Genomic DNA, 27,100 nt, shown 5'->3' on the forward strand with positions numbered 1-27,100 from the left:
GCTTTCTACATGAGGAAGGACGATTGTTGCTTCTGTGGTTATTCTCCATTCATGATGGGGCTATTTTCACTTAAAGACATCAAAGAATTATGGAGGGGATCATCTAGTCATCCTTCTGCAACATGCAGGGGAATCATCCTCAGGAGATGTTTGTGAAACTGCTTCTTAAAACCTTCCACAACATCCACAGGATGACACCATCGCTATCGTACAGTACAGATTATTGCTTGGCAAAGGTTCCATTGGAAATATTTTGTTGGTTCTGTTTGCAAATCAGAAAGAGTTGTTTGTTCTAGTTTTCTCCATGGAGATGCTCAATCATCCAGTTCATGGTTGTCTTAAAGGTACTTTTTCCAAAAAGCAAAGGGACTCTCTTGATTTTTTTCCTTTGAAAACATTTTGCTTCTCAACTAAGGAACTTCTTCAGTTCATTCCCTTTTTCCCTCCCTCTTCTGTTTAATTTTCTTAAGTCTGGCAACAGGTCCTGAGGCAGGACAAAGAACCTTCTCCACCTCAGGCTTTCAGATTCTTTGTCTTACCCCAGGGCATATAGGCACAAAGCATCACTGTGTTTGCTATTGTAACTCTGCACTGTTGTTCATAAAAGGTATTGTACCTAATCTTGCTTGATCATTAAGGTCTAAAAATAAAATAAAAATGTGATTGAGTCATAAAGCTCCATTCATATTGAAATCCAAATGTTGGTTGCGTGCCAGACATTGTTGCTACTTAGCTGATGACTACATCAGGTGTGTTTTTTTAAACTATGCAGCAAAAACTGAGTCAGCCTAATTAAAAAGATTTTGAAAACGTGGAGTATTTAGCTTTGAAATTTGTTCTTCATGGAGGAAAAAAAAATACAGAGAACATGACAAGTTACTTTATATTTAAGCACGTTGCAAGTTTGAGTTGAATTTTGAGGTATAGTGCTTTTTCATCAGTAATGTGCCATCTATAAAAGAATATTCCAAATACATTAACCCAGTACCTTTTTTTTTCTTAAAAGTTTATAGTATAGTTGTGTTGGCCTTGAGTAAGAAAAAAACTGGCAAAACTGGCAGAGATCATATTTTTGGGAAGAATAGCTGAAGTTTCATAACAGTTGCAAAGATTAAAGTTTCTTAGTATTTTCATCAGGCAAGATAGTTAAGAATTAGAAAAGAAAATAAGTAGAAAGTCATATTCTTAGAAAACTTCCAGGCACACAAATTGGATCTGATCAGATACCAGAATCATAGATTTTGAAGTAGCTGCTCCAATAATCCAATTTAAAAGCATCTCTCTTTATAATTTGTTCTGTACTGATGAACTGTTCTTACCACCAGGAAGTCTTTATTTGTTAGAGACATTTGTTTATTTTTATTTGGACTGATCTTGTGCCTTTTGTTCAGGAACTCAAGGCAGTCTACAAGGTACTCCCTCCTCCTGTTTTTCCCACAACAACATTACTCTGAAGTAGATTGGTCTGAGAGACAGTTGACTGACTCAAAGTCATCCAGAGAGTTTCTCCGGCTAAAAGTAAAGATTTGAACCTGGATTTCAGTGGTACCAGCTGGCTACTTCACCATACACAGTCCTTTTGAAATCACATAAACTGCTGTTTCTGAAACACTATTTTATCCTCATATTTAAAAAAATTATTTTAATCTGCCCATAATTTCTTCATCTCGTCTCTCTCTATTTCTGTAGCTAGCACCTACCTTCTAATTGATAAAGAGTTCTTCATTTATATTTTCCACTATATCCATAAATTGAATACCTTCAACTTGAACTTACTATAACCTTGGACTGGTACATTTGATTGTTTAAAAAAAAGCATCTTTGAATCTGACAGTAAGAATCTTAGTTTGCAGAATATTTCAGGGGTATAGCATCCTTTCCTCAGTGTAACAGTGGGGTCCCATTACCAATTTTAAATCATATCATGACTGGCTGAAAACTGGGGCATATACCAGTCCAGTATCTGACTTTTTTTGAGATAAATGATGCCCTACTTCAGTGATTCAGTACCCTACACGTTGATATCTGAATATAGATATTTTTAACAATCATGTTTCACTGTGTTTTTAATTTAAGTGAAATATTAATATATGTTGTAATACCATGTATATTATGCCATATGCTAAATAAATAAATTTTAGGGAAGGAACCATCTGCTTGTGAATAGGTGGTCGCATAAGCTGAATAAAATAAATATAATTATATAATCAGATAGTCTTTAGTCAAACAGATATTTCTCTTTAGATAGAGAAGCAACCTAGAACTAAGCAGAAATTTCCTAACAGTGTGAACAATTAACCAGTGGAACAGCTTGGCTTCAGAAGTTGTGCGTGCTCCATTGTTGGAGGCTTTTAAGAAGAGATTGAACAGCCACTTGTGTGAAATGATATAAGTTCTCCTGCTTGATCAGGAGAGGGGATTAGAACAGGGCAACTTTATGACTTGTGGACTTCAACTCCCAGAATTCCTCAGCCAGTGTATGCGTATGCTGAGCTGAGGAATTCTGGGAGTTGAAGTTGCAAGTCGTAAAATTGCCAAGGTTGGAGACCCCTGGACTAGAACACCTCCAAGGTCCATTTCAACTCTGTTATTCTGTTAAATTCCTTCTTTATTAGGCAGGCAAATAAAATCTTCCCTGTATCTAGATTGGCAGAAGGATCAGAAGGATGAGAAATGTCTTCTCTTTATCCTATTTAATTAGCTATTTAATGTAATTGGATACAAACGTACACACATCCAATCGCTAGGATTGTCTAACTAACTCCTTTTCCTTTCAGTAAACCTGAATAATCTTTATCTATACCTAGCTGTATTGGTTATTGAACGTTTGTTAGGGACTTGGCACAATGGAGCGATGAAAGTTAATGCCGACTGATTCTACATTCTCTAGATGTCAGAATAAAGTATTTTATGTGACTGGCAAAAAAATGTAGACTAAATAAATAAATAAGGGGCAAGAAAATGATTATCAGCACCTGGCTCCATTAAAAAAAACAAACCACTAAGATTCTAGCTATTACTGGCAAAGGTGTTTCTACTGTATGTGACAAGCTGTTGAAGTGCTGTCCCGGTGTCTGGAAGCCGTACGGGTCTGGATGGGGAGGAACAGGCTCAAACTTAATCCCTCCAAGACGGAGTGGCTGTGGATGCCGGCACCTCGGTACAGTCAGCTGCAGATGCGGCTGTCTGTCGGGGGTGAATCATTGGCCCCGATGGAGAAGGTACGCAACTTGGGCGTGCTCTTGGATGGTCGGTTGTCCTTTGAAGACCATTTGGCGACCGTCTCCAGGAGAGCATTCTATCAGGTTCGCCTGATCCGCCAGTTGCGTCCCTTCCTGGACCGGGATGCCTTATGCACAGTCACTCATGCTCTCGTTACCTCTCGCCTGGACTACTGCAATGCTCTCTACATGGGGCTCCCCTTGAAGAGCACCCGGAGACTTCGGCTAGTTCAGAACGCGGCTGCGCAGGTTATTGAGGGAGCGTCTCAGAGCTCCCACATAACATCTATCCTGCGCAGACTGCACTGGCTACCTGTTGTTTTCCGGGTGCGCTTCAAGGTATTGGTTACCACCTTTAAAGCGCTCCATGGCTTAGGACCGGGCTATCTACGGGACCGCCTACTGCCGGCTTCTATCTCCCATCGTCCGGTACGTTCCCACAGAGAGGGACTCCTCAGGGTGCCGTCAGCCAAACAGTGTCGACTGGCGGCCCCCAGGGAGAGGGCCTTCTCTGTGGGAGCTCCGACCCTGTGGAACGAACTTCCCCTCGGACTTCGACAATTACCTGACCTTAGGACCTTTCGCCGCGAACTTAAAACTTATTTATTTCGTATGGCTGGACTAGCCTGATTTTTATTTTTATTGGATGGGTTTTTAAAACTGTGTTATTTTAAGGGGGAGTACGTTTTTTAATATTTTGGGCATTTAAATTAGTTTTTTAAGGGATGTTTTTAATTATTGTGTGTATTTATATTTTATCTGCCTGTTCACCGCCCTGAGTCCTTCGGGAGAAGGGCGGTATACAAATTAAAATATTATTATTATTATTATTATTATTATTATTATTATTATTATTATTATTATTATTATTATTATTATTATTATTATTATTATTATTATTATTATTATTATTATTATTATATAATTCCCTACAGTAAAAAACAGAAATAGATGGAGTGTGAAACCACTACTAATGCTTCTCTTCCCTTCCGTTTCTGTCCTTCTGCTCCATTGCCTTTCTTTGCCCTCCGTCTTTTCTCAGCCCAACAGACTGCCTAAAAAATGACAAACGGCTCTTGTCAAAGGCTGAATATACTTGAGTTGCCTCATTTAGCCCCAAGGCCCAGGTTTTGTTCACCATTGTTAGACTGAGAAAACACAGTGCTCAATAGAGCTGTTACGAAATACAAAATGCAGGACCTGTACATTTACGCCAGGGGTTTTCAGAGAAAAGAGAGTGACTTGATTGCTTTATCCCTTTTTCTCTTCAGCAAAAATACTTGGTCCTGGATATCTTGGGAGCTTTCTGCCCAGAAAACAGCAGGAGCTGCCATGAATAAATCTTAACTTAAAGTTTGAAGCACAATTCAGGGAATTTTCTTGCATATTGTCAATTATGATTAACTGAGGTTTATGCACACCTTTCTTATTTATTTATTTATTTATTTATTATTTACATTTCTATACCGCCCTTCTCCGAAGACTCAGGGTGGTTTACAGCCAAGTTAAAAAGACATATACAAAAATTAAAACACAATATTTGAAATTTAAAAATCTGAAACCATAAGGCCGAATATTAAAATAACAAGTAATAAAACCAGAGTTAAAAATTACTCTTAGGCCAACCCTGCTCGGTGAAACAAAAAAGTCTTGAGCTTGCGCTTAAAGGCCCGGAGGTCGGGAAGAAGGCGTAGCCCCAGAGGCAGTTCTTATAGTACTTAATCAATTTAATACAAAAAATAATTTGGGGCAGACATACCAATAGGAGAGGCTCCATTCCACTTATTCATTCATTTACAACATGTATTTTGGGATGTTTGATTATGAAAATTCAAGGTGGTAGTCTGTTAACTGTCTCCTAATGTCCTCTTAGCCTGGGTGTCGGTAACCTGTAGCTCCAGAGCCACATGCAGCTCTTTGGGCCCTCTGCTGTGGCTCCCTGTCCCATCAATGGCTGGCCCGCCCCTTGCCCTCCCCTCCCAGTCACTCCTTGCCTGGCCTGAGAAGGTAAGAGTGATGGTGGGGTATGGAGAAACGCCAGGGCTGATTTTCCGGCACCTCACTCTTGTTGGAGTTTCTTCCAGCCCTTGTTGGTGCTGGGCATGCCTCGGTCACTTGGGGAGACACGCAAATTGCTCTCTGCCCTGGGAAACTGGCCCAACCTGGCCACGACTAACACCGGCCTCACTAACATGACTGGCCAGGCTTGGCCAAAGTGCAAAGGCGTGTACGGGGCAAGCAGCTGCGTGCTTGAGGGTATCCCGCTTGTGTGCATACTCCTGGCCCAACCACAGCCGGCCAGGGGATCGTGAGAGGAGAGAGAGGGGGGAGGAGGGAAGCCTCTGCCGCAGCCTGTGCTTGTTCCTCAGCCAGCCCAAATTTCCAAAAAGTTGCCATGAAGAAGGAAAAGGAGTAGTGAAGAGCCCCAAGGAGACCTTGCGCACACACACACACACACACACACACACACACACACACAGAGAGAGAGAGAGAGAGAGAGAGAGAGAGACAGAGACAGAGACAAAAAGAGATGCAGAGATATATACACATATACAGAGAGAGAGACACACACACAGATAGAGGGGGAGATAGAGAGGGGACAGAGAAACAGAGAGAGAGAGAGATGGGAGAGAGGAAGAGAGGAAAGGGAGAGAGTAGAGGGAGAGTGACATAGAAGCATACACAGAGATACAGAGAGAGGGAAGAGAGGGAGACATAGAGAGATGGAGAGAGGGGGAGAGACAGATACAGAGAGAGCGAGGGAGTGGGAGAGGAGAGAGATATACACAGAGAGATACAAAGTGGGGAAGACAGAGATACACAGATGCAGAGGGGAGAGAGAGATGGGGAGAGGGGAGAAAGACATAGAAATATCAAGGGAGAGGGAAGATACAGAGAGGGGAGGGGACATAGAGATGGAGAGAGGGAGAGATACAGAGAGGAGGGAGAGAGAGAGAGAGAGAGGTAGACACAAACACAGAGATACAGGGTGGGGGGAGAGACATGGATACAGAGAAGAGAGGAAGATACAGAGATGGGGGGAGAGGGGGGGTTGTGGTTCCTAGTGTGGTGTTTTTTTGTTTTTTAACAACCAGTTCTCTGCCCTAATGACCTGTTGGGTAGGCATGGCTAGGGGTTCATGTGACTGGATGGGGGTGAGTGACGTGGAGTTGGCCACGCCCACCCAGGTTTTTTTTTCTGTGAGTCCAAATGGCTCTTTGAGTGTTTAAGGTTGCAGACCCGTCTTAGCCATACTATTAAAAAACAAAACAAAACAAAAACAGTTGCCTAATGTTCTCTGGATTTGATCCCTGGGCTTAAAATGTTAGGTTTTTCAAAGATGATTTTTCTGAGTTACATTTTTATTGATAAAACAGATTCAATCCTTAAATTGTAGTTTGATTCGTAGCATCCTTGCAGTAACTGAAAACTAATTCTCAAATATATGTACTTTGCAGTAGATTAATATTTTGCAGATGAGGCTGTACCATTTCACCCTAAGGGCTCTGTTTTCATGCTGAATAATTATTCTTATGCTGATTAATTATTTGAAATTGGAGCAATTGTTCCATATGAAGTTGGCAAGAAATGGTTGCTTCGATGCTTAAATGCTACTATCTGAGTGTTGCATCTAGCATTACAATGCAATTAAATAAAATTGTAAGTTGCAGCAAGATTACTTTGCTCAGGGATATGCTTGGCTGCTTTCCCAGAAGTTATATTTGACATAACTCTACAGGGACCTTTTTCCTCCGTTGTTATATTATAAAGTCTAACTGTGCAAAACAAAAATGTTAAAATTTCAAACCACAATTATCTCTTTTTTTCCCTATTTTTATGTAAGAGAGATTTCTGGATGGTTTAATGATCTTCATAGAAGAACCTTGGATTGCACAATTTTAATACTAGGTTTTTGTGCCAATTATATAAGATTTGTACTGTAGAAGTTTGTATATATTGCCAGGAGCCTTAGTTCATGGACAATAGTAGTGGCTTTAGATCAGTGTTTTTCAGACTTGGCCTGAGGATTCTGAGAGTTGAAGTCTTCACATCTTATAGTTGCCAAGTTTGAAAATACTGCTTTAGATACTTTACATTAAGAGTAATTACACTGAGAAGAAACCTTCCTATTGCTCTTCAGTATGTCCACCAGGGGTGGGCTTCAAAAATTTTAGCAAGGGGTTCTCTACTCGGTTGCTGGGTGGGCGTGACCAGAGTGGGTGTGGCTTACTCGGTCTCCTGTACCACGGCAGGGGTGGGGAGGCATTTTTGCTCTCCCCGGACTCCGGAGGCTTTTCTTGAGCCTCCAGGAGGACGAAAACTTCATGAACTGGTAGGCCTGGTTTTCGGCCTCCCTGAGCCTCCGTGCATGCCCTGCACTTACCTACATCCAAAACAGGCGGCGTGGTGACTCCTGGGAGGGGCAGCAGGGGGGGGGCAGCAAGGAGTGGGATTTGGGGGTTCTCTGAACTGCACAGAATCTTAGCTAGAGGTTCTCCCGAACCCTGTGAACCCCCAGCAGCCCACCTTGATATCCAGTATAGCTGGACATGGAGTATTGAGGCTCAAAATGGTCAGGCAGTAAAGTAAGATAATATTTAACATTAAGCTAGTATATCCTTATGATTTATATTGATATATTGACCATCAATTGTGTTGTAAATGTTGTACCTTGATGAACATATCTTTTATTTTATGTACACTGAGAGCATATGCACCAAGACAAATTCCTTGTGTGTCCAATCACACTTGGCCAATAAAAAATTCTATTCTATTCTATTCTAAAACTTCTTTCCATGCCATGCATGTAATTAAGGGGATGAGATTTTGATTGTGTGGTCATGCCTTCCATCTTGTCACTTTTTGACACTCCCCTGTCCAATAACTTATGGATGCCCCTAGAGAAAACAAAGAGATAAAGGTTCATAAACTATTTAATAAGATTTGGGAGAGGTATTAAAACCAAAGAGCATGTAAGTAAACAAATAGAGAATAAGAACTGCCTGCCTAAAGCAGAGCATGGAAGGACCAATATCCTTCTCCTCTTGAGAAATACTTCACTATTGAGGTGCTGCTCCCGAGTGGCCCCAGATTGCTTATTATCTGTGTGTTTGCAGGAGGTGGATTGTTCCTGATAGTATGGCAAATTATGGACAAATTTTATATTTGAGAGAAGGTTTTTTTTATCAAATACTTTAGTCCCAAATTAATAATAAACCAAAAGTTCTGTCAAAAATTCTTTGATTACCCATTCATATGCAATTGAATCAAATCTAGTTAGTGCTAATATAAAAATTATCCAGCTCTACTGCATTCTATAAATCGTATACATTATAGATTCATATGGACCTTTTAAGCAGGTTTATCAAAGTCAATGGATTTGAGATGTCTTCTCTTAAAATTCCTAGTCACAGAGTAGCTCTGGACTTGGGTATATCTAGGATTCCTTCCAACCGTCCAGGAAGAACTATGAGAGTCCCACTATGGAAGAAATACCATCTGCAGGCACCACATAATTAAAATGGCTCCCCTGCTTTAGAACAGCCCACTTGTGGATATTCACATCATTCCCTCCTTATTATACGTTAGAAAAATTAATTTAATTTTTTTATTAACTTTCAATTAAAAGTTAATTTTTCTTTTAAAAAAAGGCTGATTGAATTAGGTTAGCCCTGAGTACTGGCACATTAATTATTTATTTTTGTTGTATGTTTGTTTTTAGTCTATATATCTTCTGTGTTGCTCAGAGTCTCTGGAAATGAAGTTTTATTTACTTATTCATAAAATAATGAATGAATAAATAATTCTGTGTCTTTTGTGGCAAAGTGCTTTGTTATAAATTAATTATAACCTTTAGTAATAATTGTATTGAATGTCCAGATGACTTCTAAAAAAATTGCAAAACACTGTTGTTTAAAATGGACAACAAATGCCTTTCAGGAGAAGTTGGACTGTGCAATGTTTGCTATTATGTTGTTATTACAGTAATAGTGGTGATAAAAATACTCTTTTTTATATACCTGATTTTATCCACGTCTTTTCAGATGTCTTGTCATTTTAAGGGCTTTATACTTCCTTTTTTTAAAATGGTAACGTGGAATTTTATGGTAGTGTTGATTAGTTTTGGTTTTTATCATAGAATCACAGAATACATAAGTACATGAATATATTATTGCCAGAGGTGGGCTGCACTTTCCTTAACAAAGGGTTCACTGGTTGTGAGCGTGCGCACATGCGCTCTCTCTCGCTTTGCTTGCCCGCACCCCTTTGGGAGAGAAACGGAGCTTCAAACAGGCTCCTAATCAGCTCAGGCAGCTCCAGTGAGAACAGCAGGGGTGGCGTGGAATGCAGCTGGGCCACCCAACGAGCCAGAAAGTAAGTTATAAGTCAGTGGTTCTCAACCTTTATAGTGCTGCGACCCCTTTAATACAATTCCCCACGATGTGGCGACCCCAAACTGTAAAATTATTTTTGTTTTGAATTTATCGTGCCTGAAGCCATATTGGCTAGCGATCTGAACTGCTTGCGATTGCCTTGAGGACGGAGGCATTAAAGTGGAGACTCCTTCCCTATTAAATTTATTGTACCTGAAGCCAGATTAGGCTAGCGATTGGGAGTGATTGCAGCTGGCTTGAGAGGGAGACATCAGAGCAAAGATTTCTCTCTTTTTTAATTGATCGCGCCTGAAGCCAAATTCGGCTAGCGATTTATAGAGCCTGGAGCTGGCTTGTGGAGTCAACCATTGGAGCGCGATTCTTCGACTTGCAAGTATACTTCCCATATTTCCGATGGTCTTAGGTGACCCCTGGAAAATCGTCATTCGACCCCCAACGGGGTCCCGACCCACAGGTTGAGAACCGCTGTTATAAGTGGATAGCATAGAACAGGGGCGGGGGGGGGGGGGAGCCAGCGATGCTAAGGGTTCACTTGAACCCTTGAGACCATGCAGCAGCCCATCACTGATTATCGTCCTACATATTTCTGTGCATCTGTTGATTCAATAGTATACAAGTAGAATAAAAAATAGTATATGCATTATGTATACATTTGAGAAATCATTTTCCATATATTAAATTATACTTTAATAGTATATTTGATAATTATTATCACTATTTTTGCATAGGTTTTTTTTTTCCAGTAGTGAGTTGCATAGTGAGTTGGTGCAGCCTACATAATAGTAATTTCATTTACTGCTACTATTTTTGGTTTCCCGAGTGCTTAAAAATATTATTTAAAATAGATTAAGTAAAAAAAAGTAATTACGTTTATTCTTTAGTGTTCCATTTTGAATAATTCAGATTATAATATCACAGCTTGGAATTACCTTCTTTAAATTATTTTCTCAACTTTACGCAGGCATTAAAATTACTAAATTACTAAAATATAAGTGAAATTGTTCCAGGACTTTATTTTTTTTAACCCTGAATTCAAGCCTTATTTATGCTTACTAGCTGTCCTTAAAATGCAGAGAAGCTATTCCATTTCAATTCTCATTTATTTCCAAAAGGTACAGTCTGCAATTCAGAAACATTGGCACCCAATAAAATATTCTTTGACAAAAGGAAATTGGTTTTGCTCTTTCATATGCTAACAAATGCAAGGTTGAAAAGGGCTGGGGAATAGAAAGGAATCAGAATAATTGAGCAGAATGATTATCTGGGAAAAGGAGCAATGCAGATTTTTGAAATATAAACGTAGCACATTTTAATATGTTAGAAAGGCTGAAAAATAATTCAGATCATTGTGTAGATCTGTTTCTTTATGAAATTTGCTAAAACATGGAGGTCAGCAACTCAATCCCGCTGATGCTTTGGAGCCCATGATGCCACGAGATGGCACTTAAGAACCTCTTATTTTTAAAACCAACATTTAAAAAAAAAACACTACCAGTCATAGAATGTATGGGAAGTTATCTAGAGGGCATGTATTTATTTAATTTACTTTTTATTTAAAACATTTATATAGTCGCTTGCTTGCTTTGCTTTGCTTGTTTATTTTTGCTTGTTTAATATTCTTCCTTTATTATTTTTAAAAATAACTCAAAGTGGTGAACATATCCAACATATCTTCCTTCTGCTCCCCTCCACAACAACAATCCTATGAGGTGGGTTAAGCTAAGAGAGACTGAGTAGCCCAATTTCACCCAGCTGGCTTTCGTGGCTAATGAACTGAAAGTTTTTTGTTTTTAGCCAATTGCCACTGGACCAAACTGGTCCATTATATCAAACTCCGGGCAGCTCCCAATCATAGTGCCATAACAGAATAACAGAATTGGAAGGGACCTTGGAGATCTTCTAGTCCAACCCCCAGCTCAGGCAGGAAGCCCTATACCATTTCAAACAAATGGTTGTCCAAACTCTTCTTAAAAACTTCCAATGTTGGAGCGTTCACAACTTCTGAAGGCAAGTTGTTCCAATGATTAATTGTTCTAACTGTCAGAAAATTTCTCCTCAGTTCTAGGTTCTTCCTCTCCTTGATTAGTTTCCATCCATTTCTTCTTGTCATGCCTTCAGCTGCTTTGGAGAATAGCTTGACTCCCTCTTCTTTGTGGCAGCTGCTAAGATATTGGAACACTGCTATCATGTCACCCTAGTCCTTCTTTTCATTAAACGTATTAAATCTATTAAAATCATAAATGTTAAAAAACCTGGCACCACTTTCTCTGTTCAGTTCTAGATTTGATTAAGCCAACCAAGAAACTGTTTGAAAGCCTCTAGTGAGGGGAATCTAACAATATTTTTTTAATCTCTTAACAGCTCAAAGATTCAGAAGCTTTCACTTTGATTGTCCCATCATTTAATTTCTGTCTATCTGCTCTCACTGTCAACTGAGAACAAACCTACCCTTCTTTGTATCTTTTAGCCTTTTAGAAATGTATAGTATTATATCTCTCCTCAGACTTCTCTTTTGCTATCCAAACATGTTGAGCTCCTTCAACCATTCCTGACAAGACCTGGCTTCCAGACAGGACCTAACTGATCCTTAGATTACAATTCAGTTATCTGTAAGGTTTATACTTCTGAATGTTGTCCTGAATTTCGAAGTTTACAAACTATACTGAAATATATATTTTAAAATTCGTATGCTTGAGATGTTGAAGATATCCGAACTTTGTAGATTAATCTTTTCACAAGCATGCATAATAACGAACTTTCATGAAATTTTAAAGAGAAATTGAAAGATAAATATAGACAGGGCACATTCATCAATGAATTTATGCAAACATGGCATATTGTGGTGGCGCAGTGATTAGAATGCAGCACTGCAGGCTACTTCTGCTGACTGCCGGCTGCCTGCAGTTCGGCAGTTCGATTCTCACCAGCTCAAGGTTGACTCAGTCTTCCATCCTTCTGAAATTGGTAAAATGAGGACCCAGATTGGTGGAGGCATATGTTGGCTCTGTAACCCTCTTAGAGAGAGCTGCAAAGCACTCTGAAGCAGTATACAAATCTAAGTACTATTGCTATTATGGAACCCATTTACTCCTGTCTACTCACCTTACTCACCTTCCATATCTCAATTTAAATAGTACATCAAACTATTCCATGAATCTGATGAAATGAGTTGCAACTCATGCTGATGCCTTTTAATAAAATTTGCTAGTTAGAAAATGTGCTGCCAGACACCCGATTTTATGGGATTTAAGCGACCCATCCCTTGCTTCTAAGGTATTCAGACATTGTACTGTATTTTAGAATAAATAGGACTCTGAATGGATATTTACTATTCCGCCCACTAGAACTTTTAGAAGCAAGCCAGGCTTCTCCTGTTGTAAATATTTGGGATGTTTGCCATTATTGGAAGAACAAGTTTTGTACTTGTTTAATATTTGCTGACTTTATATAGTTTAATAACTTTTTCGTGATCATTTCATCCCACACTTGAGAAAGCCAGCTGTCGTTTAGTTCCATTTTTGGCATCTTTATTTTATGACAACCCTGCACCTACCCACATATACCTTTCTCCTGCATGTGCCTCAGATGAAATGAACACACTGCAGTTAAACTGTGAATAATTTCCAACTGACTTTGTCTTGTGAAAAATAAACCTCTGACACTTGCATTAAATTCCTCTATTTTTATCTGTTACTGAAACTATACCAGTGTTGTTCAACCTTGGCAATTTTAATATATGTGGGACCTCAACTCCCAAAATTCCCAGCCAGTTAGTAACAAAACTAGATGCTTAAGACAGATCTTTATTTTAATTTTGCTCTGCTACAGTTGAGCTTTGGTTGTATTATTTATTTGATTTGTACAACTTAACAGATATTTTAAAAATCTAAGATATTGATCAATTGATTATGTGCCACCAAGTCATTGTCAACTCTTAGTGATTGCAGAGATTTTTCCATGAAAAATGTTAAAAAACACATTTACATTAATATTAAAACTGATTAGCAAAAAGTGTGCTGGAAGAGAGGCCTCTTTACAAACTCTGAGGAAGGGTTTGCGAAATGCATCTTCTGTGTGAGTAATAGTTTTGGGCTTTTCTTAAATCTCTTTTTCTCTTTTTTTAGAAGAGAAGTTGTATTTTCACGGAGCAGAGATGCTTGTTAGGTGGCAATAAGGGTACATTCTCAAGTAGAATAGTAAATTAATGGCATGGATTATACTGATGATAAAGCCATCTTTAATTAATCATAATGGTTGTGATGGAGTAAAGAAAAATTGATTTATGAGATATGAAGAGCGTAAGATATATGGTAGCGTTCACCAAAGGGGAGGAATCTTATTTCATCACATTTTATTCGGTGTCAATGTTAAATGGGGAATTCTGCAGCTTCTGTCTAGAATGGGAAGAATGAGTATAAGACAGAGTCAGTGCAAGAAATTATGCTGGAAATGTCAAGGATTCTGTTGGAGCACTAGCGTGGCATCTGCAGAAGAAGCAAGTTGTGTGACCCATGTCAAGATGTCACTGTGTTTCTAATAGACCCCTATATTGCTTAATATTCCCTAAAATCAGCCCACCGAACAATCAATGAACAGTAGCAGAAATCTGGAACAGATTAGTTTGCATTCTTTTCTATCTCCCCCCCCCCCGCAAAAAAAGTTGCTTCTTTCCTTTCTGTGAGACAAGTTGATGTTGTCGATCAGAGGTGTCAAACTTGCGGGCTGTGGGCCGAATGCGTCATGCACTGGCCATGCCCATGTCCCATTTAGAAGGTGCGGGAAGTCACGATATGTCATGTGACAACTCCATAATGAGTTTGATGCCCCTGTTGTTGATGGATATTAGCAGGTAGAGAATCTGAGCAAGAAACAGCTAAGTCTTAGTTCAGATACCATTATTCCCGCTAAATTAATTTACGATGTTTCAGCCATAAACACTGAATCCAGAGAACCATCAGGTGAGGTCTCAGCTGGTCCTTTGGTCACTCTTTTTTACCTTCATTATTTCCAAATGTAATCCTCCTGGAGATAAGAAACCTTGTTACCTATTTTTATGAAAGCTATACACAAGTCATCAATCACCAAATGTATTTCATCTTGCTTACCATAAATTAAGTTACACTCTTTACACAGTATAAGGATTTGTCAGGTGTTCCTGAAATAAAAAGACAAATGAATCAGCAGCTTGGTGCCATAATCTATTTGCAGATGAAAAATTGGTATTTTGTAAACCATAGCACACTCTGGAAAAAGAGCTTTCATATCTGCATGGAAAGAAAGGAGTTTGACCTTCTTTAATGTGAGTATGGGTCACATCTTACAAGGTTTCATGATGCTGTTCCAACTTCCCTAAGAATTGTAGTATATTGGAGCTGATCCTTCAAAACATAAGACGGATCTCATTTAGTGGCTGCTTCATGTAGTGATCATTTGCAGTTACAAAAGTGATGAAAAAGTAACTTGATAACCAGTCCACATCCACAGCCTTTGCAGGTTCATAAAGCAAAATAAAGCTGAAATAGAACTATAAAGAACAGTTGCAGCTTCACTTAGTGACCACTTTGCTTAACAACTGAATTTTTGATCCCAATTATGATTGCTAAACTAGGACTATCTTGCCATGGCAACATTCAGGTTATATATATATATCTCATAGCAGCATACGCTGTTCTGGAATCAGAGTGACGTAATTGTTAATGTAGTAACATTATGATAATCCTGGACATAAACTGTTTCAACTCCTACCCTCAAAACGACGCTATAGAGCACTGCACACCAGAACAACTAGACACAAGAACAGTTTTTTCCCGAAGGCCATCACTCTGCTAAACAAATAATTCCCTCAACACTGTCAGACTATTTACTGAATCTGCACTACTATTAATCGTTTCATAGTTCCCATCACCAATCTCTTTCCACTTATGACTGTATGACTATAACTTGTTGCTGGCAATCCTTATGATTTATATTGATATATTGATCATCAATTGTGTTGTAAATGTTGTACCTTGATGAACGTATCTTTTCTTTTATGTACACTGAGAGCATATGCACCAAGACAAATTCCTTGTGTGTCCAATCACACTTGGCCAATAAAATTCTATTCTATTCTATTCTATTCTATTCTATTCTATTCTATTCTATTCTATTCTATTCTATTCTATTCTATTCTATTCTATTCTATTCTATAAGATGTGATATGATATTCAGCCCTGGAAATTCAATGGATAATTGAGCCAGATACTCTTTCTTAGCCTAGCCATCATCATTAGGTTATTATTATGAGTTGTAACTGTTTGTATATCTCAAAGTCTAGGAAGAAAGGTGGGACATAAATCTAATTATGATTTCTTCCTTGAACTTCCTATTCCTTATTATACAAACTCAAACTATTTTCAAAGGGGTAAAAATAATTCTCCTTTGTCTTGGTAACATCACAGCATCACCAATTTGACCTTGACAATCCTATGGAAGACTGATTGTGGTCCCCACCTAATCATAACAATACATACAAAAATGTGAAATCACAGCTGCCAATTCTTTAGCTGATGGCCTTCATATGCAGGTGTTTGTAATGACCTGTCAGGCACAAGAAACCAGGAGCCAGGATAGAGTTCAAAAGCATTGTGATCTTATTCCATACACAATAATTTGATCTACTAATGGTCAAACAGAAAAAGAAAACATATATCCCGTTATATGTTCCACATTTAATTTACTTCTCCTCCTTTTCTTTTATTTATTTATTTATTTAATTTACTTCATTCATTTCAACCTTTTTTACTATCTTTTTACAATAATTTCTTCTAATTTCCATTATTTCAGAAAGAAAAAAAAGAAAGTTTCTACCACTATTTTAGTTTCTTTTCTACTATTCATTTTTCTCCTTCTTTTAACCATTTTCTTTCAGTCTCTCCCAGATCTCATCTCTTGATATTCTTCTCCCGTTATCCCATTCTTTCCTCTTCTTCTTTCTCCCTTTCTTGCATCCTCTTTTCCACCTTTCTCTGACTTTTACTCTTTTAATTTCCCCCCTCAATTTTTCTCTATTTCCTCGTCTTCTCTTTTTTCTGTCACTGCTAATCCCAGTGTAATCATCTATTTTTTTCACTCTTTTAATTTTCCCCCCAATCTTTTCTTTTTTTCCCCTTTCTTTTTTAAAATATCTTTCTCTCTCTCCATTTTTATTTTTTCACTATCAATCCCAATATGATCATCTATATTATCCTCATTCATTTCTTTTTCAACATTATTTGTTGAAATTATATATTTTATTCTTGTTTCCTCATAATTATGTCATCATTTCTTTTTTTTAAGCCACAATTCCGCTTGTTTGTTCCCATTAAAAGACTCTCGCACCATTTGAAACATCTCCTATAATTCCTCCCAATTTTCCATGTTTTCGATATGAAGAGAAAAACTTTTTAGATTTATTTATCTTAACTTATATATAGTCCAAATTCAAGTCAAAAATATTGTCTCTCTCTTCCCCCCCCCCCCCCCCGCTTTTTTTTCTATTTCCAAATGGAAGCCAGTTCAAATGTGTTTTTTTCTAGGTTATCCAGGTTTCAATCTGAATCTTGATCTTTACCACAGCTGTTCAAACAAGTACTCCTCAATGTTCCAATGTTCCTCCTGCCTCTAGACAAAACAATACAATTTCGCCTTCTTTTTCTTCTCCAGCAGCAAAATGTCATTTATAACTCCTCTATTCAATCCTTTCTGTTAGCGAAAGATGTTTCCTCTCAGTCTTCTTCTCCTTCCAACATTTACATTTTCTTCCAAAACCACTTTTAAATCCAGATGGAATGTTGTGTCTTTTAGCGCTTTTGTCTTGTAAATCCTCTTTGTTGTTTGCTTCTTCTCACTCCAAGTTTCTACATGCCAATTAGCCGCTAACTTCAAATAGGAGAGTTTTTGAGCTTTAAAAGTTTTTTCATGTTACCTACGAGTAGACCAATTGCTCGCCCAGTAACAATACTCTGTTCTGATCTTGCCTCCTGCACAATCTTCTCGTGTGGCCGTCCCTGACTTTGGCAGCTTCTAATGGCTGCCTTTCCTGTCATTGGGTCGAAGGCTGGATACCAGTGCTGCAGGGAATTTGCAACTTTCCTGTTCATGCTGGCCAGTGCCTTCTTTCTTCACTGTCACTCCAGGATAGCTATGGTTCATTGAGAACCCCCAGAACAGCAGGAATTTCGGCATTCATCCCAGAGCCCCAGGGCACACCATCCTGTCGCAACGCTGCCCATGCCCGCCATCCAGACTCTTTCTTCTCCTCCTTCTCCTTCTCCTTCTTCTTCTCCTTCTCCTTCTCCTTCTTCTTATTATCATTATCATTTGCATAATCAGCCACATGTTCAGATTGGAGTTGGCATTTTAAATCCACCTATCAGGTCTGATAAATTTAGTATTTCCAGATATCAAGGGCTCCACTCATGACTGGTATAACAACAGATTTAGTCTACCTCTTCAGCTAAGACCTGTCTGATATGGTTGCACCTGTTCAGCATAGCACTTTGCATCACGAGAGCACATACTTATCACACTCAACCATGATAAAATGCTGTTCCTTTGGTGGAGCAAAATATCCTTTGATGATATTATTATTAAATTAATGCAATTACCGTAGATCCTTCTAAAGCGGTTACTCACGTCTATTTTCTTCCTCCTATTTCTAAATGTTTTTTTCAGTATTAAAAGAGAATTTTTTTAAAAAGTGGTGTAGACAAGGTTACCGAAAAACTCCATGCAGTTACATAGCCGGTTTCTTCTGTGTGCTCATTTCCCTACCAGGCACCGTTCAGCCTGGGGAACATTGATTACTGAACTGTTTGATCACAAAAGTCTACTTTTTGTTTTTAACTGGTTTAATGTAAAAGCATAATGTGTATGTAATATAAAACAATATGGCCTTATTAAATGTGTGTTTAATGCGGAAGTCAAAAAATGACATTTTTTTTCTCTTACAAGATATAATCTCTCTATCTATGTCTGTTTCCATGTTGTGTTCAATCTTCCTGAAGTCACTTTGTATTGCCTTTTTACATGTATTTCTGGTACAGGCCTGCTGATTAAAGGCAAACATACAAACACATCATTCAAGTTTTTTGCTTCCAGTGTACAAAGAGGAGTCCCCTCCCCTCCTGTTTTCTACTGGCATTAAAACCTAAAGTGTGATTATAATAGTAACGCTGTGGGAGCCTTCAACGCAGAATGGTACATCACTATGCTCTGGTGTGTGCATGTAACATCTGTCTGCAACTCTTAAGGCAAATGTATCTTTTCCTAAAAGGGATGCGGTGACTCAGTGGCTAAGACGCTGAGCTTGTCGATTGAAAGGTCAGCGGTTCGAATCCCTAGTGCCGCGTAATGGGGTGAGTTCCCGTTACTTGTCCCAGCTTCTGCCAACCTAGCAGTTCGAAAGCATGTAAAAAATGCAAGTAGAAAAATAAGGACCACCTTTGGTGGGAAGATAACAGCGTTCCATGCGCCTTTGGCGTTTAGTTATGACCAATCACATGACCACGGAGATGTCTTCGGACAGCACTGGCTCTTAGGCTTTGAAACAGAGATGAGGACCGTCCCCTAGAGTTGGGAACGACTAGCACATGTGTGCGAGGGGAACCTTTACCTTTACCTATCTTTTTCTAGGACTAGGCAACAGCTGTAGCTAGCAATTGCACAGTCCCAGAAAAAGATGCAGCTACGTGAAGAAATTGCAGATCCTTACATGCATACCTGTGCTGGTACTAGAGAAAGAATATAAGGGCAGTTTCTTAAGTGCTTCGTTAGCTTCTTTCCTATGTATACCTCAAATGGATTTTTCTTGGAACTAACTGAGATATTAATAATGCATAAAGGTATCTAATTCTGCAAATCTTTCTGTAGATTGAAGAGGACATTGTAGCTGTTCTGGATCACAGTGACAGCGATGAGGAATTTGATCCAAGTACACTTCCGGATCCAGATGGATACAAAGATGACAAACAAGAAATTTTTCCAAAAAGCCACAGGTATTTTGTTGCATTGACATTTTAATTTACTTTCCTTCTTTGTTTTGCTTTGTTTTCTTCTTCTCTAGCTTACCAGATGCTAAATGATCAGTCAAACTTACCGTCATTCTGCTGCAGTTAGATCAGTCAATTAGCTTAGACTATTCAATGATGGACAAGAGACTGCAGAATAGCTGCTAATTTAAATCCATGGCTTTATTATCAAGCAGGTATATTTACAGATAACACAAATGTTAGTGGTAAGACGGATTCTGCGCATAAGCTGCATGTACTTTGGCTCCCCCATGATCATGACTGTTGTACCCAAAGGATGCAAGAGAAGAACTGCCAGGGCTTCCAGAGTTCTTTCACCTGGCTATCTGGCTTCTCCTTCTCCACTTCAAGAGAATCTGAGTGAATAGGAGGGTGGCGGTGCTGCCATTGCTAGCTGAGACCATGGGTCCTCATAGAGATACTTGAGATAGTTGTTAAGTAAATTCTGCCCCATTTTACAACCTTTCTTGCCACAGTTGTTAATTTAGTAACCTGGTTGTTAAGCAAATCTGGCTTCCCCATTGCCTTTGCTTGTTAGAAGGTTACAAGAGGGGATCACGTGACCCCAGGACACTGCAATTGTCATAAAACCGAGTCAGTTGCCAAGTGTCTGGATTTTGATCATGTGGCCGTGGGGATCCTGCAATGATTGTAAGTGTGAAAAATGGTCATAAGTCACTTTTTTTCAGTGCTGTTGTAACTTCAAACAACCGCTAAAGGAACTGTTATAAATCAAGGACTACCTGTACAGTGAAGGAAAAGGCATAGCCACAGCAGGAAAACATCCCCTTCCCTTCTGCTTCCTTTCTTCTGTTATGACTTGGTTTGGGACTCCTGGAAACACATGACAAGAGAAATCCCAGGACTTCCTGTGTGGATTTAAAAAAGCATGAGAGTGGACAGAATTCAAGTCCCAGTCCTCGTTTTCATGCAAGGCATGCCCAACCCTTTATAAAAAAGATTTGTGAAGTAGTCATAGTTTCCAACTATACCCCGGGTCTGCCCTGGTATCTTAATAGGGTGGCCGAAGGTGTCCACTCACCCAATTTGTTCACACTTGCTTTTAATATAGTGAAGTAAGTTAAATGTATGTTTTTTTAAAAAAAATATTTAATTACTTATGTAGTTTAGTTTACATATGATTAACAAGACAATCTTTAAAGTTAGTGAAAAAGAAAATAAAAAATACAAATACCAACCAAGAAAAAACAGAAGCAATCTTTTTTTTTTTTTGTTTAGGATATATGTAATGAAAGAAAGAAAATTCAACTTTGTACTAATGGTTTTGGGAAAAGGTTGACGCTTTGTCTTGGTTAGAGGAAGCTTAAGAAAAGTCTTTTCAACCACAGGTGGCAAATTTTTTCCTTATCTCATCCCTTAAGGGATGAAAGATATGTATAATCCACTATTTTATATCTGCTATTTAACAAATCACCTTTAAGCCACATCCCTCCACAAGCTTAGTGAAATGAATTTTTCATCTATCTGGTGTCATTTATTGTATTGCTTGTTTAAGGCAATTATAATGTTAAATAAGAAGGCGGGGAGAGGCACAGGGGACAGTAGCAGCAAAGCTAAATATTCATCAGGCAAGTTAAATTGAATTTTTAATATCTCTAGTACCTCAACTGTGTTGAAAAGGAATGTCGATTTGGAACAAAGCTCTGATCAGTCTTTTCATTACTTCAATTAATCTCTTACATACTTGGCTGTTCTTCTTAGTTCTCACTTCTAAATGGAATATGCAGTTCAGCGGATTCAAGATGTCATTTTTTTTCCTCAGGCTGAATTCCTAACCATAACTTTTGCTAAGTAGATATTTTTTAATTATAGTCAGTAATTGAATTTATCATTTAATGGATATTTGGGGAAAACATTGTGATTTGAAGGTTGATGCTAACCATTTCCCCTGATGAAATGCTTCAAAAATGCCTTCAGTCTCTCATTTAAGATGAGCCATTTTTGATATTCAAAGGTTCATGCAGCCTTGTAAGCATTTTACCCTCATTGTGTAGTTAACTGTAGTATAAAGGTTCCCCTCGCACATACGTGCTATTCGTTGCCGACTCTAGGGGGTGGTGCTCATCTCCTTTTCAAAGCCGAAGAGCCAGCGCTGTCTGAAGACATCTCCGTGGTCATGTGGCATGTGGCATGACTCAATGCCAAAGGCGCACGGAATGCTGTTACCTTCCCACCAAAGATGGTCCCTATTTTTTCTACTTGCATTTTTACGTGCTTTTGAAACTGCTAGGTTGGCAGAAGCTGGGACAAGTAATGGGAGCTCACCCCATTACACGGCAGCACTAGGGGATTCGAACCGCTGAGCTGCCGACCTTTCGATCAACAAGCTCAATGTCCTAGCCCCTGAGCCACCGTGTCAATAGTATACTGATAGTTAAAAGAGAGAAGAATTAGGAGAGGACTTTAGACAACCAGATACTCAATTTGCTGTACAACCTGCAGTGGGATTCAAGGTGGCATAGGAGAAAACTAAAATTGCACCATGTCCAAAACTATTTACATATCCACACAATTAAAACTTTTTAAAATTGATTTTACCTAATGTCTGAGAGAGAAAACAGCTCATTGGCAGAATCGGGGCCATCCATATCTTGTAGATACTTATTTTTATAGGGAAGGTGCATCGATATAGAAAGCATTTTTCCTGGGTGCTAAGATGACATTGTTTAATAGAAGTGACATGAACATGCCCACCCTATTAAGTCTTGGAGAGAGATAGTCTCATAAACAATCCAGGCTTATGCATGAAGGTCAAGGTACACTCAGAACCAATTGCCTGTGCCATTGCATTCTGGATCAGTTACAAACTTCTGAGAACTTTTTAAGGCAGCCCTATTCAGAACTAATTATGGGAGACCCTCTATCCCCCACATCAAGAAAAAACTTGATGGCATCACTTGGTCATCTAAGAATAGAGGAGTATAACTGGATATTATCAGTCTATTGATGGCATCTAGCCCCAAACCAACAAATAAACTTTGAGGAGTTACACAAAGTCAGTGACTTTGTGTAAAGGTTAAACAGGAGTGAGGTGAATGTTGACCCCAGAACCCCTACATAAAACTGAGATCTCTCTTCCCCTCTGAGTGGTCTAGAAGGATACCACAATTAAAATGATTTTTTTTATCAAGCCAGTGTTATTAGTTGCTCTGGTTCTCTTAGATGCAGATTAGTAGACCAATGGACAACAGACTCACAGGAGTCTTCTCCAGCACCATAGTTCAAAGGCCTCAATTCTTTGGTGCTCAGCCTTCCTTATGGTCCAACTGGGGAAAAACATACTGAATGCAAAATGAGTCCTTTGTTTGGGCGTAGTATCTCAGATTCATTTAGAACTCTAGTTGGTTCTTAAGTTCTTTGGAAGGATGTTTAACTGAGAAATATACATTATCCTAAAACAAATAAAACCACCTCCTTAAACTATCCAGTTTTGCAATCTAAGTTTAATATTGCCAAACACTAGAAAGGCATAAAGATGGCATTGGGTTTTTCTGAAAGACTTTCTCTTTTCTATAAGGCTTGATGTTCACAAGATGTCATATTTCTGCTATTGCACATAACTGACCTTAGTATTTTGTTTTAACAGGGTTAGTTGCTCTTTTAAGCCGCCGGCTCCAATCCCTTAATATACAACATATGTATAAATCAGTCATTGCTTTGGGGTTCTGTAGGAGAAAAAAACAGAACAGTGTAATAGCAAAGGTGAAAAGAGGAGAGGAAAAAAATACAAAGAGCTAGCAGTGGCTTAAAGGCTGAACAGTATCAGCTGTTGAAGGACATTTTAATTTCATTTGCCATAAAGGAGGGAGGGTGTGTATTGTGTAGAGGTGAATGATGACACTGAGGACAACTTTGACAGCAGCAGTTCCAATAGACAAAAAAGAAAAGAAAAGAAAAGAAAAAAGAAAAGAAAAGAAAAGGAAGATGAAATTGAGTGCCTGAAGCAATGAGAAGATAATGCTTTGCTGACCGAGCCTAGGATTAGAGAGTTGCTGCATTATGAATGTAGATTATATTTGATTTAGGTTGAGTATCTTCACCTTTTAACCACAAACAAAAATCTGTTTGGCTGCCTCTTTTTCAAACATCATTCTGTGCCATATATGACCTAGTTGATTTAAAAGGGTTTTTTTTAGAAAAAAAATATAAGGATTATTTTCGTTGCCTTCAAGACTAAACACTCAAGAGAAATAAATGAATTAGAACATACAAAAACACAGAGTAGCCACATTAAAACCTAGGCAGCTCTAACTATAATAAGGGTTAATGGAATACCAAACAGCTAACCCATTTTACATGAAAAAAGAATAAACTAAATTTTGTGAAAAATGGGTTAATAATGTATAATTAATTAAACCAATAAGCAATGAATAACATAGAAAAGACAAAAAGGCCTGACCAGAAGACACAAATCCCCTGAACACAACAATACCCTTATTCTGTAGTATCAAACTTTTTTTAATTGAGATGGGAATGAAACCTACCAAAACTTTACAGTGTCCTGAAATGTGCATTGGCACATGGTCAAGAATACAATTGAATAAGAACAGATTTAATGTATTAATATATTTTGTGGCCATTTAATGAGGCCTCTATGTGTGTGTAAGAGAGAGAATGGGGGAGAGAGAGAGGGGGTGGGAGAGGGGGTAGGGAGTTTTTTTTCTTGTTTAGACTAAGATAGCTTTGTCCACATTTTGTTTGATTTTTAGTTCTTAGGGCATTTGGCTTCATGGTTGTAGAAACCTGAGCGGAGAACATTTTCAGAGCACAAATTGCTGGAAAAGAGAACTAGCACACCATATAATGTATTTTCATTATTCCCACTGCGTGCAGTGTTCTGACACTGAGTGAGGAGGAAGTCGTTCTGAGGCTCCGCAGAAGGGCCTGTATTAATTAATCTTCGTTAGAAATCTTTCTTTGGCCTTGGAAATTAAAATGTACCAAATGTGGTTTGCCACCCAGAGTCTTTGATTAGCAAAATAGCAATTCTCAAGAGACTGTTGGTAAATTTTGCATTCTGCTGGCAGACCTTAAGAAGTCTGTATTTAAACTGCATGAAGTTAAATAACTGCCTAGAAAAGTGCATTCGTTAGTTTTAAATTGAGAGATTAACTAAAGTGACATTTATTTCTCCCCTCCCCACAAAATGCAGAAATGTCTTGTCTATTGAAGAGATGCACCATCTGTCATATAGGTCCTTCTCTTTTATTTTGGTGTAGGGAGTTAGAGCTAAAAAGGGCCATTTAAGGCTATCAAGTCCAATCCTCTTCTCAATATAGGAATCAGATCAAAGCAATCTAAATAGATGGCTGTCTATTTCAGCATATCCAATGAATGGCATTCTACCACTTTTCTGGCTAATTGGTTCTATTATAAAACTGCTTTTACTGTTAAGATGCTTCCTTTCTGATGTGGGTCTACTTTCCTGTTACTTAGCTGCATTGTTCTCTATCCTATATTCTGGAATGAGAGACAACAGCTCTTGACCTTGTTTTAAGTGATGTATTTCCCATTAACTTAAAAGTATGCTATTCATTCATAAAGTAGCATACTTAAAGTACGCTATTCATTCTTCGCTCTTGCTAGTCATTCTCTTTAACTGATCATCTATCTTACAAGGCACCTGTTGTGGAGATAGAGAACTTATTAAAGGAAGCATACTACTTTAAAAAGGTAGAATATGAATCTAAATGCACCGCTTATTAGCACTCAACAAAGAAATGTTCTCAGTATATTTCTGCTGACAAATAACAACTAGCTGCCAAGATGAACCACTTTGTGGATGCTGTAAGTAAAGCTCATGTTCAGTGTATAAACAGTCCAGTGGAACATAGCAAACTGCCTTTTTCTAAGTAAGCTTTGGATTATAAACTCAGTGAGATATCTGTGAGAGTTGCTTCTACATTTGTCTGGAAAACCTTATATTCTCTCAGCATAAAACCATTTGGCTTTTAATTCATTCCTGATCTCTACAGTTTAAGAAATACTTAAGAAAATATATTGTATTAGACCATAATGGGGGGTTAAAATTAATATGTTTAAGGATGTACTTGACCAATAATCTGTTCACAATGATTTTTTTATTATGTTTATAAAAAAAAAAAAAGAGAAATACTTTAGTAGTGGTAGGTAAGATTTTTCTATCCTGTTTTCCACATGAAGCCAAGTTAGTTGAGAGGAGAGTAAAAAATGCAACATGTCACAGTGCATGAAACCAGGGGCAGTTGGATCTTCTTCAAGGCTTCTCTCACTGCTACACTTTGTACAGAAGCTGCACAGAGTTGGGATTCACATAATTTACCTACCGCTCCGGCCAGCATCAAAAATGTAGCGGAGGCACCACCTACGTGCATGTGCCCGGCCCCGTGCATGTGCTTTGCTCACGCACGTGCCTTCCGCGCATCTGCCTGGCCTCAAAAAATGTGCCTAAATAGGACAGCATAGAGCCATGGTGGAGGGACGGGCCGCTACCGGTTTGCCCGAACCGGTTTGAACCAGCTGAATACCACCTCTGAAGCTGCAGCTCTTAGGGGACCTGCCTTATTTAGGTGATCATTCTGTGATTGGAACCTTCATTGGTCAAAAGAATTTTTTTTTTAATGTGGGGCTCCTGTTACCTCCAGTAAACCTCTCTAATAGTCCTCAACTTACAACAGTTCATTTAGTGACTGTTCAAAGTTGCAAATAGCACTAAAAAAAAGTGACTTACGATTATTTTTCACACTTAAGACCATTGTGGGATCCCTACGGTCACATGATCAAAATTCAGATGCTTGGCAACTGACTCCTATTTATGACAGTTGCAGTGTCCTGGGGCCACGTGATCACAATTTTGTGACCTTCTGACAAGCAAAGTCAATACTAACTTAACAACTGCAGTGATTCACTTATCAACTGTGGCAAGAAAGGTTGTAAAATGGGGCAAAATTCATTTTATAACCATCTTGCTCAGCAACGGAAATTTTGAGCTCAATTATGGTTGTAAGTCAAGGACTATTTATACACTTGGCCTCAGGTGTAAATACACATTCCTGCCCACCCCCAATGGTTGTTTAGGTCTTCCTTCCATTTTTTTTTCTTGTGCCAGACATGGTTTTCTTTTCAGCTCTTGTAACTGGGAATAATTAAAACACAGACTGGTCTCTTAAGTACATATTTAATTATTTAAAAAACGACTTCCTCACAAAAATGCCTAAATGCATTCTGATGGAACTGATTGCCCAGGAGATATCAGAGAAAGAGTGATACATATATGTGATCGCTCATTTTAAAGATACTTGCAATGACTCCAAGACGCGGCCTATTTTATATACTGAATCTGTTATGCTTTCTTATTAGTGTTTTAATCACTAATCTTATTATGAACAGATGCCCTATTTTGCAATTTCAATCAACTGAAATTTTCCTTGGTTTA

The 27,100-nt window shown here is 38.5% G+C and overlaps 1 protein-coding gene across 2 annotated transcripts in view; it reads left to right on the plus strand.

The window, feature by feature from the left end:
* Positions 1-27,100, plus strand: part of DDX10 (DEAD-box helicase 10) — a 175,604-nt gene that overhangs the window by 140,546 nt on the left and 7,958 nt on the right. For both annotated transcript variants that reach the window (XM_058185011.1, XM_058185010.1), the window contains one exon: positions 19,508-19,632. In XM_058185011.1, the coding sequence (XP_058040994.1) occupies positions 19,508-19,632 (125 nt within the window). The remainder of the gene's footprint in view (positions 1-19,507; positions 19,633-27,100) is intronic.

Source organism: Ahaetulla prasina, chromosome 5, assembly GCF_028640845.1.
Source record: "Ahaetulla prasina isolate Xishuangbanna chromosome 5, ASM2864084v1, whole genome shotgun sequence".
Classification (NCBI taxonomy): Eukaryota; Metazoa; Chordata; class Lepidosauria; order Squamata; family Colubridae; genus Ahaetulla; species Ahaetulla prasina.